Source organism: Protopterus annectens, chromosome 12.part0 (assembly GCF_019279795.1).
Source record: "Protopterus annectens isolate FY-2018-M chromosome 12.part0, PAN1.0, whole genome shotgun sequence".
Taxonomy (NCBI): Eukaryota; Metazoa; Chordata; order Ceratodontiformes; family Protopteridae; genus Protopterus; species Protopterus annectens.
The window spans coordinates 836,635,249-836,651,044 of NC_056746.1; the positions used below are offsets into that span (position 1 = coordinate 836,635,249).

Consider the following 15,796-nt stretch of genomic DNA (forward strand, 5'->3'; position numbering starts at 1 on the left):
ATTGGCATTGACTTCTGCCAGAAGGGTTTCAGAGTTGCAAGCTCTCATGGCTGTGGAACCATACATTATCTTCCACCAAGACAGAGTTTCCTTGAGGACAAATCCTACTTTTATGCCCAAGGTGATTTCTAAAGTGGCTCTAAATCAGACTATTCACCTTCCTACCTTCTTTCCAAATCCTCAAAATAAAGGGGAAAGTATCTTACATTCATTGGACGTACACAGGCAACTACGATTTTATCTGGACAAGACTAAAGATTTCAGAAAATCTGATCAATTGCTTATCTCTTATGCCTCCAGTTCTCTAGGTAAGGCTATTTCTAAACAAACTATTTCCAAATGGGTTGCTCATGGAATAAGGTTTTGTTACTCTCACTATGGGAAACAGATTTCAGGTACTGTTAGAAGTCATTCTACTAGAGCAGCTGCCACTTCAGCAGCTTTTCTCAGAGGGGTTCCTACCAAGGACATTTTGGAAGCTGCCACTTGGAGTTCAGTGCATACATTCTCTAAGCACTATAATCTCCCTTTGTATTCTAAGTCTAGGGCAGGCTTTGCCTCTGCTGTTTTGCAGGGTCTTCTAGCTGCCCCTTCTTATGCATAACCTCCTCCCTCATTCACAGCTTTGGGATTCTACCCTACAGTTATGACTGCAACAGTGAAACACGAAGAACATAGTACAGTTGTGTACACCTACCATAAATGTAGATGTTCGAGTGTCTTCACTGTTGCAGTCGGTGTTCCCTCCCACCAGTCCCTCTTATTTTTGCTTGTCTTCTCTTCCACTTCTTTTGTGGTGTATTTGTGTTCCTTTTAGGCACCTTGTCAGCTTTATACCTCGGGCTGCCTGCTGGCAGGATCCTACCCTACAGTTATGACTGCAACAGTGAAGACACTCACACATCTACATTTATGGTAGGTGTACACAACTGTTCTGTACCTGAGGACTGCAAGTTCCTGTTCAATTGTCCTTCAGCAGATCTTCAGTTATTTCTGTGGCTTCAGACAAACCATCCAGGTTACTACCTTCAGCCTCTCTTCTTCCCTCAAGTAAAGACAGCAGGATCCTGGAAAGGCTGAGCAAGAAAGTGTACACTTCTACCACCTTGGCATTTAAGGCAATTAATTATCAAACACACATGACCACATTTGCCCTAGAGCTTCTGTCTCAGGTCTTTTCTGAGTTGCCCGATTCAGAAGATAAGAATTTGGCTACGTCGATGCTTGGAGCCTCCTCTCAAGTAGCCTGCCACTCCATTAAATGCATCTATGATACTGCAGAGGCTTCTGCCAGGGCAGCTGTTTCTGACTATGTTTTAAAGCGATTCTCCTGGTTAGGACTACAGCCATTACCAGAGGGCATTAACTTTAAAGGTTTGGGTGCACCTTTGGACAACTCTGCATTGTTAGGTCCTGCAGCTGCTAACACATTTAAGTCCCTGCAAGAAAAGGGTAAGGAATTGCAGGAATTGAAACATATTTTTCTTTCTCCAATGCCTAAATTTCAACAAAATTATCTGGCAAAACCTGCTTTTGTATGTAGACATTCCCATTCTCCTCTACCCAAAAACAAAAAAGAGTGGTAGGAGGCCTCAGCAGCCCAGGACTTCCCCTGCAGCTATGGCTCAGAAGCAGCCCTTTCCTGACAAGCTTGGTTCCCTCTGACTGCCCAAACCATCTCACCCACATTCCTGTTTCCCAGTGCCTCTGTCTGTCTCTGCCAATCTGGAAAAATATAACTCAAGACTCCTGGGCTCTCTCTGTCATTCAAAAAGGATAATTTCTGGTATGGGACTCCCTATCTTACTGCCCAACCTGCAGGGACAAGGGACCATTCAGAAGATTCCTCAAGACCAAAGGATGGTTCTTGGAGACCCATTCTGGACCTTTCTCATCTCAACATCTTCCTGAAGGTACCCACCTTCCTTATGTTAACTCTTCAAACCTTATTCTGCCACAAGCCTACTTGGCTTCCTTGGATATCAAAGATGCATACCCACACATTCCCGTCCACCCCAACTGCAGGAAGTTTTTACATTTCTGTGTGGCTTCTTGGCATTTTCACTTCTCTGCCTTGCCCTTTGGACTCTCTGCTGCACTAAGGGTATTTACAAAATGTCTAGCTCCTGTGATTGCCTGCTGTAGGCTTCAGGGCATCCAGAGATCTTGGAGCAAAACATCAGCTTTGCCATTTCTCTCTTCCTCCTCAGATAGTCTCCCACTTCCAAAGCCTTCTGCCTGTTCAACCACATTTCAGCTGGAGTGTTCCTCAGCATTTTGGGCTTCTTGGGATCCACCATTCCAGTGCTACCTTTGACCAAACTTCACATAAGAAAACTCCAGTGATTTCTAAAGTCAGTTTGGATACAGCATTCACATCCTTTGAAGTTTCCAATTCCTCATATCCCCTGTCTGAAGAAGGAACTCCAGTGGTAGACCCACAAGTGTCACTCAACTCAGGAATCCCTTTGCACCCTCTACCACCAGTCCAAGACCTGTTCACAGACGTCTCGGATATTGGCTGGGGGGGGGGGGGCAGCCTTCAGAAACTTGAAAGCACAAGGGAATGGTCCTCCTCTCAACAATGGGAACTCATCAGTGTAAGGGAGATGAGGGCGTTGCTACTACCCATTCAGACCTTTCATCCTCTCTTCCACTCAGGAACCTTAAAGCTGTTCACAGACAATATGACGGCCCTCTGGTATATGAACAAGTGGTGGGGGGGGGCAAATTCTAAAACTAAAACGGAGGCTCTATTGATGTAACAAAAGCCAAAAATACCAAAAAGTCAGTAAGGGAAGACCGCAACCACTAATTTTGTTAACATAAGCAAATTGCAATAAAACGTTTTCGTCAATCCAAATCCTTGACTTCATCAGATAGGGGGGGCAAATTCTACCTACTAAGCAGGTTGTCATTCCAGAATTTGGAGCTGGCAGTCCAGTATCAGGTGACTCTTCAGGCAGTGCACATTCTATCTAACCAAAATTGTGTGGCAGACACCTTGAGTAGATCCCTAACACAGTCTCATGAATGGACGCTTCAAAGGGATGTGTTTCTGGACATTGTCCACCAGTGGGGTATACCTCAAGTAGATCTCTTTACCTCTCCCAAGAACAGACAACTTCCACAGTTTTGTGCCAGAGTTCCACATCCTCTGATTTGGAAGATGGACACCTCCTTGTTCTCTTGGAAGGGGATGTTTCTGTATGCATTCCCTCCCCTTCCATTCATTCCAAAAGTCCTGTTCATAATTCAGAAGGGCAGTCCAAACATCTTGCTGGTGACTCCCTTTTGGTCAAGACAACATTGGATGTTCATCGTGTTATCCTGCTGCAGTCATCACACTTGGGTTATCCTGCCGTCAGGCGGTCCCGCAGTCGGCCCGAATTCCAAAGTCCTGGTCTGGCGTCGGTTGCTGTCACTTCTTCCCTGACTTCAGTGCGCCAGGGGTATATAAGAGGCATCCGACGCCATTTTCTTCAGTCTTTCTTGCCGCGCGGTGCCCGAAGCAGAAGCAGTTCGCAAGTGCCGGTCGGCCAACACCTGAGATTTTCGATTTGAATTTCAGTCCGAAGTCTTCAATAAAGCTAAGTACCCCGTTGGGGAACATTTTCTTGCCTCAGTCCAATGTCAGAAAAAGTTAACAATTGCATTTCTTGTGGGAAGCAAATACCTCATAAGGACTTCCATTCCTATTGTATTCCTTGCCTACGCCCAGACCACGACGTCACAGGTTGTCGGTTTTGCGCTAGATTTAATAAACGAACTATCAAACGCCGTTTTGACTTCGCACGGTATTACTTTGGTAGGAAATTTAATTATATCATGCCGTCGGAGCAGCCGACGACTGCCATTCATAAAAAACGCAAGGATAAAGACAGGGAGCCTAGGAACAAGCCAGACTCCGAGGCCTCAGCTGGGCCTGTCGCCGGTTCTCCGGTTTTCAGTGAGGCACCTATGCAGCTCCTGACGACCGCAGAACTGGAGCCCCAGACAGCTGTGGATTCCCAAGCGGAGCCTACTAGGCCAACGCAGCCATCTACCGACACCGGAGCAGAAGTAGACACCGGTGCAGTGGAAACCTTCGGTTGCAGAAGGTGTCTTCAGACCGACTACACTCACCATTAAATCTTATACTAAGCTTAAAACTCCTTTAAAACTTAAGAAAACTGTACATCAGTCTACAGTTGGGCCCCATGCCTAAGAAACAGATGATTAAGATGGCTGAAGATCCCCCTCCTGATAAAAGACCAAGACAAGAGGAGAATTATGCATCCTCTGACCAGATTTCACTCTCCTCAGATTCCTCTGAGGAACAGGATTACACTTTTCCACCTTAAGAAGACTCTGATGCTGAAGACTCTATTCCCTCAGCATCTCCCCCTGAAGACTACTCCTTTGGGGAAACTTTACATACCATGAGGGAACATTTCCACTGGGAAGGCCAGGATTACTCAGATCTAAGAAAAGGCTCCGAGAGTTCCTTTTACTACCCCAGCACAGACCTCTTGCTATCCCTCCTGTTTTAGATATTGTGGATGATGTCTACTTGGAGTCTAGTTTAAATCCAGATTCTCTACCTCCTGCTCCAGCCAAACCTGACAGATACTACAGAGTACCTGACTCACACAAATTCCTTTATAAAAGCCCTGTAGCTGACCCAGAAACAATTTCCCAGGGTCCTAAGGGAGCAAAAGCTTCTATGGCTAAAAATCTTGTGCCCTCTGATAGGGATTCCAGAGCCCTAGATAGATGGGGAAAGAAAATATACACCTTAGCAACTCTGGCTATGAGAGCATTAAATTGCCAGTTTCACATGTTGAAATATCAGCAATTCCTAATGTCTCAGTTAAAACAAAAAATGAGCACACATTCAGAACAGTCTGAATTCAAGGAAATGCAGGATCTGTTGCATGTAGCTGAACAAGTGGGCAAACATACTTTACAATGCGGATTTGATTAATTGGAAGCTTCTTGTAGAGCAGCTGTTACTGGCTCTGTCATACGTAGACATGCTTGGTTAAAAGAACAAACCCTCCCTGACCATGTTAAAGCAAAATTATTGGATGCACCTTTACAGCAGGATGTATTATTTGGTGTGAAAGCAGGAGAGGTTTTAAAGAAAGTGGAGGATAAGGCAAAGTCTATGCAAACGGTCTAGGATTTTTTGCAGGTACAACCCCCTCGTTTCAGCAGAAATTGGCCAACAAAAAACTGGTCGTTTCCCGCTTCAGACAGATCACAGAGGGGCAAATACAGATGCCCAAGGGGCAGAGGTAAGTCACAGGGCCCTTACAAACCTCGCCAATGGGGTCCTGCTACCCAGAAAAGAGGAGAAGACAGGCCCCAAGCTAGCAGAAGACAAACACAATGACTCTATCCTCAAACTACCAAGCAAATCTCTCCTGGCAGCTCCCTTGGGAGGAAAACTAGCATTTTTTGCAGACAACTGGCACATCATCACAAAAGACAAATGGATTCTAAACATTGTCTCTCAAGGATACAGATTCCACTTTCATACCTTACCAAGGATCAAAGGAATGCCAAACCTGACACCAAATCAATAGGCAGAGGCACAAAAACAAATTTCAGCTCTCATGGACATGAGAGCCATTCAACAGGTACCTACACAGGAGCAAGGACAAGGATTTTACTCAAGACTCTTCCTAGTCCCAAGAAAGGACAAAGCATGGAGACGCATTCTGGATCTTTCAATTATGAACACCTATCTGCAAGTACCAAAATTCAAGATGCTAACACTACAGCAGCTTCTTCCCATGCTGGGCAAGAATGCTTGGCTAGTCACTTTGGACCTCAAGGAGGCATACCTGCATGTCCCTATCAGACAAAATTGCAGAAGATACCTCCGCTTCATTGCAGGTTCAACACATTATCAATTCTCTGCACTGCCCTTTGGCTTATCTACTGCGCCCAGGGTCTTCACAAAATGCCTGGCACCAGTAATTGCATACTGCAGACAAAGAGGAATTCAAATATACCCATACCTGGATGACTGCTTATTCAAGCAGAAAGCAAGGACATTCTTTTAAAGCATCTGGCATTTGTCAAACACCTTCTAAGTTGCCTAGGGTACACAGTAAACGAAAAGAAATCGAAACTAGTGCCCTCACAAAACATAATATTCCTGGGTGCCAGCTTGAATACAACGGCCCAGATGGCTTATCTCATGCCAGACAAACGACAACAGCTGATTCAATATTTCAAAATAATGGCAACAAAGACCCAACTCCCTGCAAGAAAAATTCTGCAGGCCTTGGGATTCATGGCATCTTGCATACTACTAATACCATTTGCAAAACTGCATATGAGGAAATTACAATGGCACCTGAAAAGTGTATCGACTCAGCACAGCCACAGCTTGGAAACAATGATACCACTTATTCCCTGCCTTCAACAGGAGTTTCTATGGTGGGCACAGGCATGTCACCTCAACAAGGGTCAGTCTTTCACCTTACCCACAGCCAGGCAAACTATGACAACAGATGCATCAGACTATGCCTGGGGAGCACACATGGCAGGGCAGTGCATTCAGGGCAAATGGACTTCAGATCTGAGGCATCTGCATATCAATCAAAAAGAAATGCTAGCAGTACAGAATGCCCTAACAGCTTTCAAGGACCTTCTACACCCAGGACAACTAATAATAAAGACGGACAATACCACAGTAATGTGGTACATAAACAAGCAAGGGGGCACACATTCCTACCCTCTATGCAGGCAAGCAATGACCTTGTGGAACACTGCACTGTCTTACCAGGTTCAATTACAAGCACAATTCCTGCCAGGAAAGAAAAACACATTGGCAGGCGACCTAAGCAGAAACATCATGGATCCACACGAATGGAAACTAGATCCACAAGTATTTGCAATGATAGCTCAAAAATGGGGACGCCCAGACATAGATCTGTTTGCAAGCCCCCACAACCACCAACTTCAAAAATTTTGCACAAGGACCTTCCATCCATTAGCTTGGAAAGTGGACGCCCTCTCATTCAGTTGGAAAACATCAACAGTGTATGCCTTCCCTCCACTGCCTCTTCTAGCAAAGGTACTGCTGAAAGCCAGATTAGAGAGGCCACAAATGATACTCGTTGCACCAGACTAGCCACGTCAGCATTGGTATCCAATTTTAAGGAATATGGCCCACGGCCCACCATGGATTTTGCCACAAATTCCTCACCTGCTCACCCAGCGAGACAATCAGATTGTACACAGCCGGCTCAAGACTTTAAACCTGGCTGCATGGCAAATTACCTAAACAACCAGCCAACACCTTTATCCAAAGCTGTTATGGATGTCATTCTGGAGGCCAGGAGGCCCAGCACCAGGAAAACCTATTCAGACAAATGGAAAAGATTTTGCGCCTGGAACCAGGTTAAAGGCCTAAATCCCCTTGATCCAAACATCCCTCAGATTCTACAATATTTAACTGAGATGTTACACAAAGGACTTTCCTTTTCATCTATTAAGATCCACGCCTCAGCAATTTCAGCTCATTACAGCACGGATCCTCCTTTATTCTCACATCCACTCCTAAGACAGTGCCTCAGAGGGGCTAAGAACTTAAGACCACCAAGGAGAGCTCCAACACCTACTTGGGATCTCAACTTTGTTCTGGAAAAGCTTACACTGCCACCCTTTGAACCAGCTTTTTCAGCCGATTTAAAATTTCTTTCATGGATAACTGCCCTACGTCTAGCAATAACCTCAGCTAGAAGAGTCTCAGAGCTACAGGCACTAATGGCAGTGGAGCCTTTCCTCATTTTTCATCAAGACAGAGTCTCTCTACGAACGAGCCCTTCCTTTATGCCAAAGGTGGTATCCAGTGTGGCCCTAAACCAAACCATTCACTTGCCCACCTTCTTCCCAAATCCCCAGAACAAAGGAGAAAGACTCCTGCACTCTTTGGACATTCACAGGCAATTACGTTACTACTTGGATAAAACTAAGGCTCTCAGAAATACTGACCAGCTCTTTGTAGCCTATGCTACAGGATCACAAGGAAAAGCTATCTCAAAACAGACCATTTCTAAATGGATAGGGCATTGCATATGTTTCTGCTACTCACATCATGGGAAACCAGTACCTGCTAACATTAGGTCCCACTCCACCAGGGCTACAGCTACATCAGCAGCCTTTCTCAGGGGAGTGCCAACCAAGGATATTTTGGAAGCTGTAACTTGGAGTTCAGTGCACACCTTCACCAAACACTATCACCTACCTCTATACTCTTAAGACTAGAGCTGGTTTTGCCACTGCAGTTTTGCAGGGCCTACTAGCTTCTTCTAACCCTGTTTGACTCCACCTCCCATCCTTAGCTTTGGGATTCTACCCAAGTGTGATGACTGCAGCAGGGAAACACGATAAACATAGTACAGTTTTGTACCTACCATAAAGGTAGATGTTCGAGTGTTCACCCTGCTGCAGTCCAGGTTACCCTTCCTCCATCCCCTCTGAAACAGCTGAACTTATCTCTACCACTCTATCCTATACTACCTCTGTGGTGTATTTGCTTGTGCCTAAGGGTTTTGTTTTATTTTTATATAGCTATATGTATGTATATATATATATATATATATATATATATATATATATATATATTTTTTTTTTTTTTTTTTTGCCTACCTATTGGGGGCATCTGACATCTGGGGCAAGAAAAACTGAAGAAAATGGCGTCTGATGCCTCTGGCGCACTGACGTCAGGGAAGAAGCGACAGCAACCGACGCCGGACCAGGACTTTGAAATTCGGGCCGACTGCGGGGCCGCCTGACGGCAGGATAACCTAAGTGTGATGACTGCAGCAGGGTGAACACTCGAACATCTACATTTATGGTAGGTACAAAACTGTACTTTTCCTCTTCTCCTGCATTTAGCCAAGGACACTCACCACAGGTTACCTCACAGGGTGGGCCTTCTCATACAAGACAAAGGAACTCTTATCTATCCCCACTTGAATACGCTTCAGTTGACTCTGTGGGTGATAGAGTTTTAATTCCTTTTAGAAACCTCTTCTCTGAGGATGTGCTAAGGTCATGCAGGAGGCCAGGAAACCCAAAACCAGAAAATCTTACCTGTCTAAGTGGAAGAGATTTTCAATTTGGTGTTTATCAGGAAACCAGGATGCACTATCAGTGGACGTCACTTTGGTTCTTTCTTATTTGTGTAAATTACTCAATGTTGGCTTGGCTTACTCTTCATTGAAAGCCCACGTCAGCTATTTCTGCCTGTCTGCCTTTACCCCCCCCCCCCCCCCCCAAGCTGGCAGATTTGAGGCTAAACAATTTCTTAAAGGCATCCTTCACATTAGATCTCCCAGGAAACCTCTCCTTCCTCCATGGGATCTTAATTTTGTACTCAAAAAGCTGACTCTACCCCCTTTCAAGCCAACTTCGTCAGGTTCCCTGCAACACTGCTCCTGGAAAACTATACTTCTACTTGCCTTAACTTCAGCCAGACGTGTGTCTGAGCTCCAGGCCCTAATGGCCTCTCCTCCCTTTTTGTTTTTTTCATAAAGACAGGGTGTCCTTGCATACGAACCCTTCTTTTATGCCCCAGGGTAGTCAATGAGTTATCACTCAACCAGTCAATTCATTTACCGACCTTATTTCCTTCTCCCCAGATTTCTAGTGAGAATGTGCTGCACAACCTGAACGTGCATAGACAACTTAGGTTTAGTCTTGTCTAAATAGAATCTATCAGGAAAACAAACCAGCTTTTTGTTTCCTATCATCCCAGGGCTCTGGGATTGCCTGTTTCCAAGCAGACTATTTATTCGTGGATTTCTAAAGCAATTTCATTTTGCTATGTGAAGCATGGTAAGACCCTTGCCTCTTCTGTAAGGGCACATTCCACAAGGGCTGTAGCTTCATCTGGTGCTTTCTTTAAGGGATTAGATACTAGCTCTATTCTTGTAGCGGTTACATGGACTTCTCTGCATACCTTCACCAGACATTACAAATTAGATGGCATTTGTAAGTCTAGGGCAGGTTTTGCCAGAGCCATTCTCCATGGTTTTCTGGAGAGCTCATCTGCTTCTTCCTCCACCTTTTCCTCATGCGCTTTTGTACTCTCTCTCTTGTAAAGAATACTGCAGCAAATGAATAGGAGGAATTAGAATAGTTGTGTAAAATCTTACCATAACCAGAATTCCGGAGGAGGTCCAGAGGGTAGGAGGATGGCTGGTAGACCTGGCGTGGAAAAGTGGCACTGAAGGCCAGGCTGAGAGAACAAAAAAAAACCATGATAGAGTATGAACAAGCGAGCATATAGTGGGGTATAGAAGGGATGAGGGAGGGTTGTTGGAGCAGCTGCTTCTTAATAAATCATCTACATATTTGACAAGACTGTACTAGGGCCACAATGTATCGTCAGTATTTGAAGCTTTAGTACTGCATTATATACTCATTTGGATCAGGTTGTGTGTCAGTATTTAAACAGTTCCTTTAGGAGTGCATTCTGGAGGTATATGGACATATGCTGCTTGAAATGACCTAGAGCATATATGAGATTATACACACATTTGTTTTACCAAGTTTCTGTCCTTAAGAGTTGCACTTGCATATTGTAATCTCTAAGACCTGGGAGAGGTAAAAGTATGGAAGCGATGACTATGCTGAAAGTATTCTGTGAAATGAAGGGTGACATCATGGACATGAAAGTTCTTTGATCATATATAGGTGGTGGTACTTCCACAGGGAGACTACTTTGTATGGTAGTGGTACACCTCCCCACAAGATGTTAACACATAGTGTATAGCTTTGACATATGAAAAAGTGTGCCCAGATTTAATTTTTGTGTTTCATTGACGGTGTGTGTTTTGTGTTCAATAATTTTTCACTGGCAGTCAGATTCTGCAGATGATGTAATGTGTTCGCTTGATGTTGCGCAGATAAAAAAAAAAATATTTCACAGGGATTTTTTTTTTATTGTAGCATCTGTATTTAAAATATTATTTTCTGTGAGCATGCAGTCCCAAGAATCCTGTCTGGAAGAACATTTTCTGGAAAGGAATGGATATAGATGGTATGTTGCATTTTGTTCAGTACTGCTTTGAGATTTGGAACAGTATCATTTGGGAAGCAATCAGTAACACTGGAGTGGGTGATGAAGAGGCATTTTTATGTACCTCAGGAACAATGCAGCAAGGACAGCTTGTTACAAGGGATAGTCAGGAACCCGTTTTCACCTTTCTTTGTTGGTGGAACAGTACAGCTGTAGCATTTTCCTAAAATTCTGATCAGAATGGAAGGAAAACCGCCTTGGCAGCTCAGCTGTCTTACAGTAGAAAAGGGAATTCAGAGGGTTATAATCAGAACAGAATAGCATTAAATATGAGATGGTCAGGGAGTGTAGCTTATTTGGTGAAAAATAGTATTCTCTTACTGTGTGTCTTTCCACAGGAATGTACAGCAATGTTCTCCAGTCTGATGGGTTATCAGTACCACCAGAAACGATGTGGGAAAGAGTTGACTGAAGCTGAGAAGCCTGTGTTTAATTGCAAATATTGTGGAAAGCAATACAAATCCAAGGTTGGCCATGACTACCATGTGCGCTCGGAACATACAGCGGTAAGAGAATATTTTGTATTCATTAGGTTTGGGATATCATACTAATTGTAATGTGAAAAAAGATTGTTGTTGGCATGTGTGTTCATGATAACTGCTGTACTAATGCTCTGGACACATTTATCAGTGCTACAGATTTATTGCCTAACTATTTTTATTTGCCAATCAACACTAAGAAAGTGTCACTAATATGTCACGTATGCCTGTGACTGTTGCAATTTAGGTTCCCAGACATTGTATGGGTGCACCTGTGTTAGTTACTCAGATTTCTGTGCCTCTGCTGGTGGTATAGAGGGATAGAACCCTGACTGCAGCATAGGCAGCTTGAGTTTGATTAGTGTCTCAGGCATTTGATATCACAATAAGGGGGAGGAAGGCAGAAAGCATACCCAGGGACATATGCGAGTTGTCTAGATTTCCCTGTTGAATATGCATGTTGGCTGGATTTCTCCAGTGAAGACCAGAAAAGCCACCATGTCGTGCATCCTGCATGTGAACTAGTTGTCTACTGACATCGTACCTGTTGCATTCACCTTTCATTTGTAGTTGCTGAGCAACAGTGTGGGGGTGAGGCATAATGGACAAAAACTCAAACCACAATGATGGCTGCCTTAATGGCCCCTCCTAATCAGTCCTTGCTCTGATGATGGAGAACAAATGGACTATTTGGTTGGGAGTTGGATGATAATTGGAAGGCAGTGGGAGCAAAGTATTCTGGGGGGTAAAGCTCCTGCTTGTGGCACTGGCATTCTAATTCTGGATACGGCGATCTGGAGTTAGATGGCTGTATTGATAATGATGGAGTCTGTGGATTGTTTTTCTTGTGGGGTAGTAATTGCTTTATCATATTGTGGCATTGCTTAGGGTTGCAGTAGCAGGATTTCTGGCAAACAGATGTGCTTGGTGGTAGATTTAAGACTTACTGAAATACCATTTCACTGCATTAAAACATGATGCAATTCAGAGAGTTAGCTTAAGAGGTTCTCCACTGACAAACCCAATGAAATGACAAAGGATCATTTCATTGTAGCTGCAGCCTGATTGTGGAATGATTTGGTAGGGTGTGACACTTTGCTTAGGACACCATATCCTATGGTGTGGGGCGAAGAGATGACAAATTGTGCTTTGTCCCTTTAAAATCTAGAATTTTCTTCTTCATCACTTCCTTTTTTTTTGTTTTTATATGAGTTTTCCCAGGCTGATCTGCTGTATGTGTATGTCTTCCCTTCTTTAAACTGGCCTACTTAACTTACCAACTCACCATTAACATTTCACTTTATTCTTCTACTTATTTACTGATGTTCATCGTGTTTCACTGTTGCAGTCATTACAATTGGGTTATCCTGCTGGCAGTCACCCAAGTTCCAAAGTCTAGGTCTGGCATCGGTTGCTGTCGCCTCCTCCCTGACGTCAGTGCGCCAGGGGTATGAAGGATGCAGTCAACGCCATTTTCTTCAGTCTTTCTTGCTGTGCGGTGCCCGAAGCAAAAGCAGTTCGCAAGTGCTGGTCGGCCGACTCCTGAGATTTTCAAATTCAAATTTCAGATCCAAAGTCTTCATTAAAGCTAAGTACCCCATTGGGGAAACTTTTTTCTTGCTCCAGACCGATGTCAGAAAAAGTTAATAATTGTATTTCTTGTGGGAAGCAAATACCTCATAAGGATTTTCATTCTTACTGTATTCCTTGCCTAGGCCCTGACCACGACATTGCTAGTTGTCAGTTTTGTGCTAGATTTAACCAACGCACTATTAAGCTTCGGTACGATTTTGCATTTCATTACTTTGGCCGAAGATTCAATTATATAATGCCATCGGAACAGCCGACTACCAGAGTTTATAAAAAGCGCAAAGAAAAGGACAGGCATCCGAGGTCCAAAACCGACGACAAGGCTTCCGCTAGGCCTGTCGCCGGTTCTCAGTGAGGTGCTTTCGCAGCCCCTGACGCCCGCTACCTCAGAGCCACAGACTGCTTCCGACTCCCACATGGAGCCAACTAGGCCGCTAGAAACTCAAGGTATTGGACACTCAGAAACTATTCCCTCAGATGGGTCTGGAGCCGCTGAGCAGGCATCGGCTTCTGAGGGTGTTTTCAGGCCTGCACAGTTATATGTAAAGCCAACTTCCGCTTCAAAGGCAAAGACTAAAGCAGCTCTAAAGACAAAGAAACAAGTACAGCATTCTCCTGGGCAGGCCTCCATGCCTAAAAAACAGATGCTTAAAATGGCCGACGACCTAATTACTTTGATCAGGGGTTCCCATCCCCCTCCTGATAAGAGGCTTAGGCAAGAGATAGATTATGAATCTTCAGATCAGGTTTCCATTTCCTCGGATTCCTCTTCTGAGCATGAATATTCCCTTCCTCCCTGTGAGGATTCTGATGCTGAAGAATCTACCCCTTCAGCCTCTCCTCCTGAGGATTATTCTTTTGGGGAGACCCTGCATACTATGAGGGAGCATTTCCATTGGGAGAGCCAAGATTACTCAGAATCCAAGAAAAGGCTCAGAGACTTCCTTTTATTACCCCCAGCACAGGCCCCTTGCTATTCCTTCTGTTTTAGACATTGTAGATGATGTTTTTGCAGAGTCCGGTCTATCTCCTGACTCTTTACCACCAGCTCCTGTTAAGCCAGATAGATACTACAGGGTTCCGGATTCTCATAAATTTCTTTACAAAAACCCTGCTGCTGACCCAGAAACTATTTCTCAGGGTCCCAAGGGGGTCAAGGCTTCCACTGCAAAAAAACCCTCTCCCCTCTGATAGGGATTCAAGGGCCGTGGACAGATGGGGGGAAAAGATTTATACTTCTGCTACCTTGGCTGTAAGAGCTTTAAGTTGTCAGTTTCATATGCTTAAATATCAGCAATATCTTATGTCACTGCTTAAACAGAAAATGTTGATAAATTCAGAATGTGCAGAAAACAAAGAAATGCAGGATTTATTGCATGCAGCTGAACAAGTGGGAAAGCATACTTTGCAATGTGGTTTTGATTCTCTAGAGGCCTCCTGCAGGGCCGAAGTTACAGGTTCTGTCATTAGGAGGCATGCTTGGTTAAAAGAACAGAATCTGGCTGATCATGTTAAAGCAAAACTTTTAAATGCTCCACTACAACATGATACCTTGTTTGGTGTTAAAGCAGAAGAAGTGTTGAAGAAAATGGAGGACAAAGCTAAATCTATGCAAACAGTGAAGGATTTCTTACAGGTACAGCCTCCCAGGAACTGGCCTACAAAGAATTGGTCCTTTCCAGTGTCAGGCAGGCCACAAAGAGGCAGATACAGATGCCCCAGAGGGAGATCACAGCCCCAAGGCTCATACAGGCCTAAACAATGGGGTGCTTCTACCCCCAAAAGTGGAGAGGAAAAATCACAACCATACAGGAAACAGTCTTAATGACTTTCCCCTGTCAACACCAAGCACGTATCTTCTGGCAGCTCCTTTGGGGGGAAAACTAGCACTTTTTTCACAAAATTGGCATATGATCACCGAGGACAAATGGGTCTTAAATATCGTATCTCAAGGCTACAGGTTCCACTTTCACACCCTGCCAAGGCCAAACAGTATGCCAGACCTGCCACGCAATCAGTGGGCAGAGGCACAAAAACAAGTTTCATCTCTCATGGACACGAGAGCCATTCATCAAGTACCACAGCAAGAGCAGGGACTAGGATTTTACTCAAGGCTATTCTTGGTACCCAGAAAGGACAAAGCCTGGAGACCAATACTGGACCTGTCTATCCTAAGCACATTCCTGGATATTCCAAAATTCAAAATGTTAACTCTGCAGCAGCTTCTGCCCATGCTGGGCAAGAAGGCTTGGCTTGTGACTTTAGACCTAAAAGAGGCATACCTGCATGTCCCACTCAGACAGTCATGCAGAAGATACCTCAGATTTATAGCTGGCTCAATGCACTACCAATTCTCTGCACTGCCCTTTGGCTTATCTTCTGCGCCCAGGGTCTTCACAAAATGCCTGGCACCAGTGATTGCATTTTGCAGACAAAGGGGAATACAAATATATCCTTACTTGGACGACTGCCTTATTCAAGCAGATAACAAGGACACTCTACTACAGCATCTGGCGTTTGTAAAAAGGTTACTAACAGGTCTAGGGTACACAGTAAATGAAAATAAATCAAAACTCGTACCCTCTCAAGAGATAATATTCCTGGGTGCAAGCTTAAATACAACTGCCCAGATGGCTTATCT

The 15,796-nt window shown here is 44.3% G+C and overlaps 1 protein-coding gene across 3 annotated transcripts in view; it reads left to right on the forward strand.

Moving 5' to 3' along the window:
* The window catches only part of ZNF512B (zinc finger protein 512B), a 1,438,759-nt gene that overhangs the window by 1,048,973 nt on the left and 373,990 nt on the right, over positions 1-15,796 (forward strand). For all 3 annotated transcript variants that reach the window (XM_044089878.1, XM_044089880.1, XM_044089879.1), the window contains exon 12: positions 11,425-11,592. In XM_044089878.1, the coding sequence (XP_043945813.1) occupies positions 11,425-11,592 (168 nt within the window). The remainder of the gene's footprint in view (positions 1-11,424; positions 11,593-15,796) is intronic.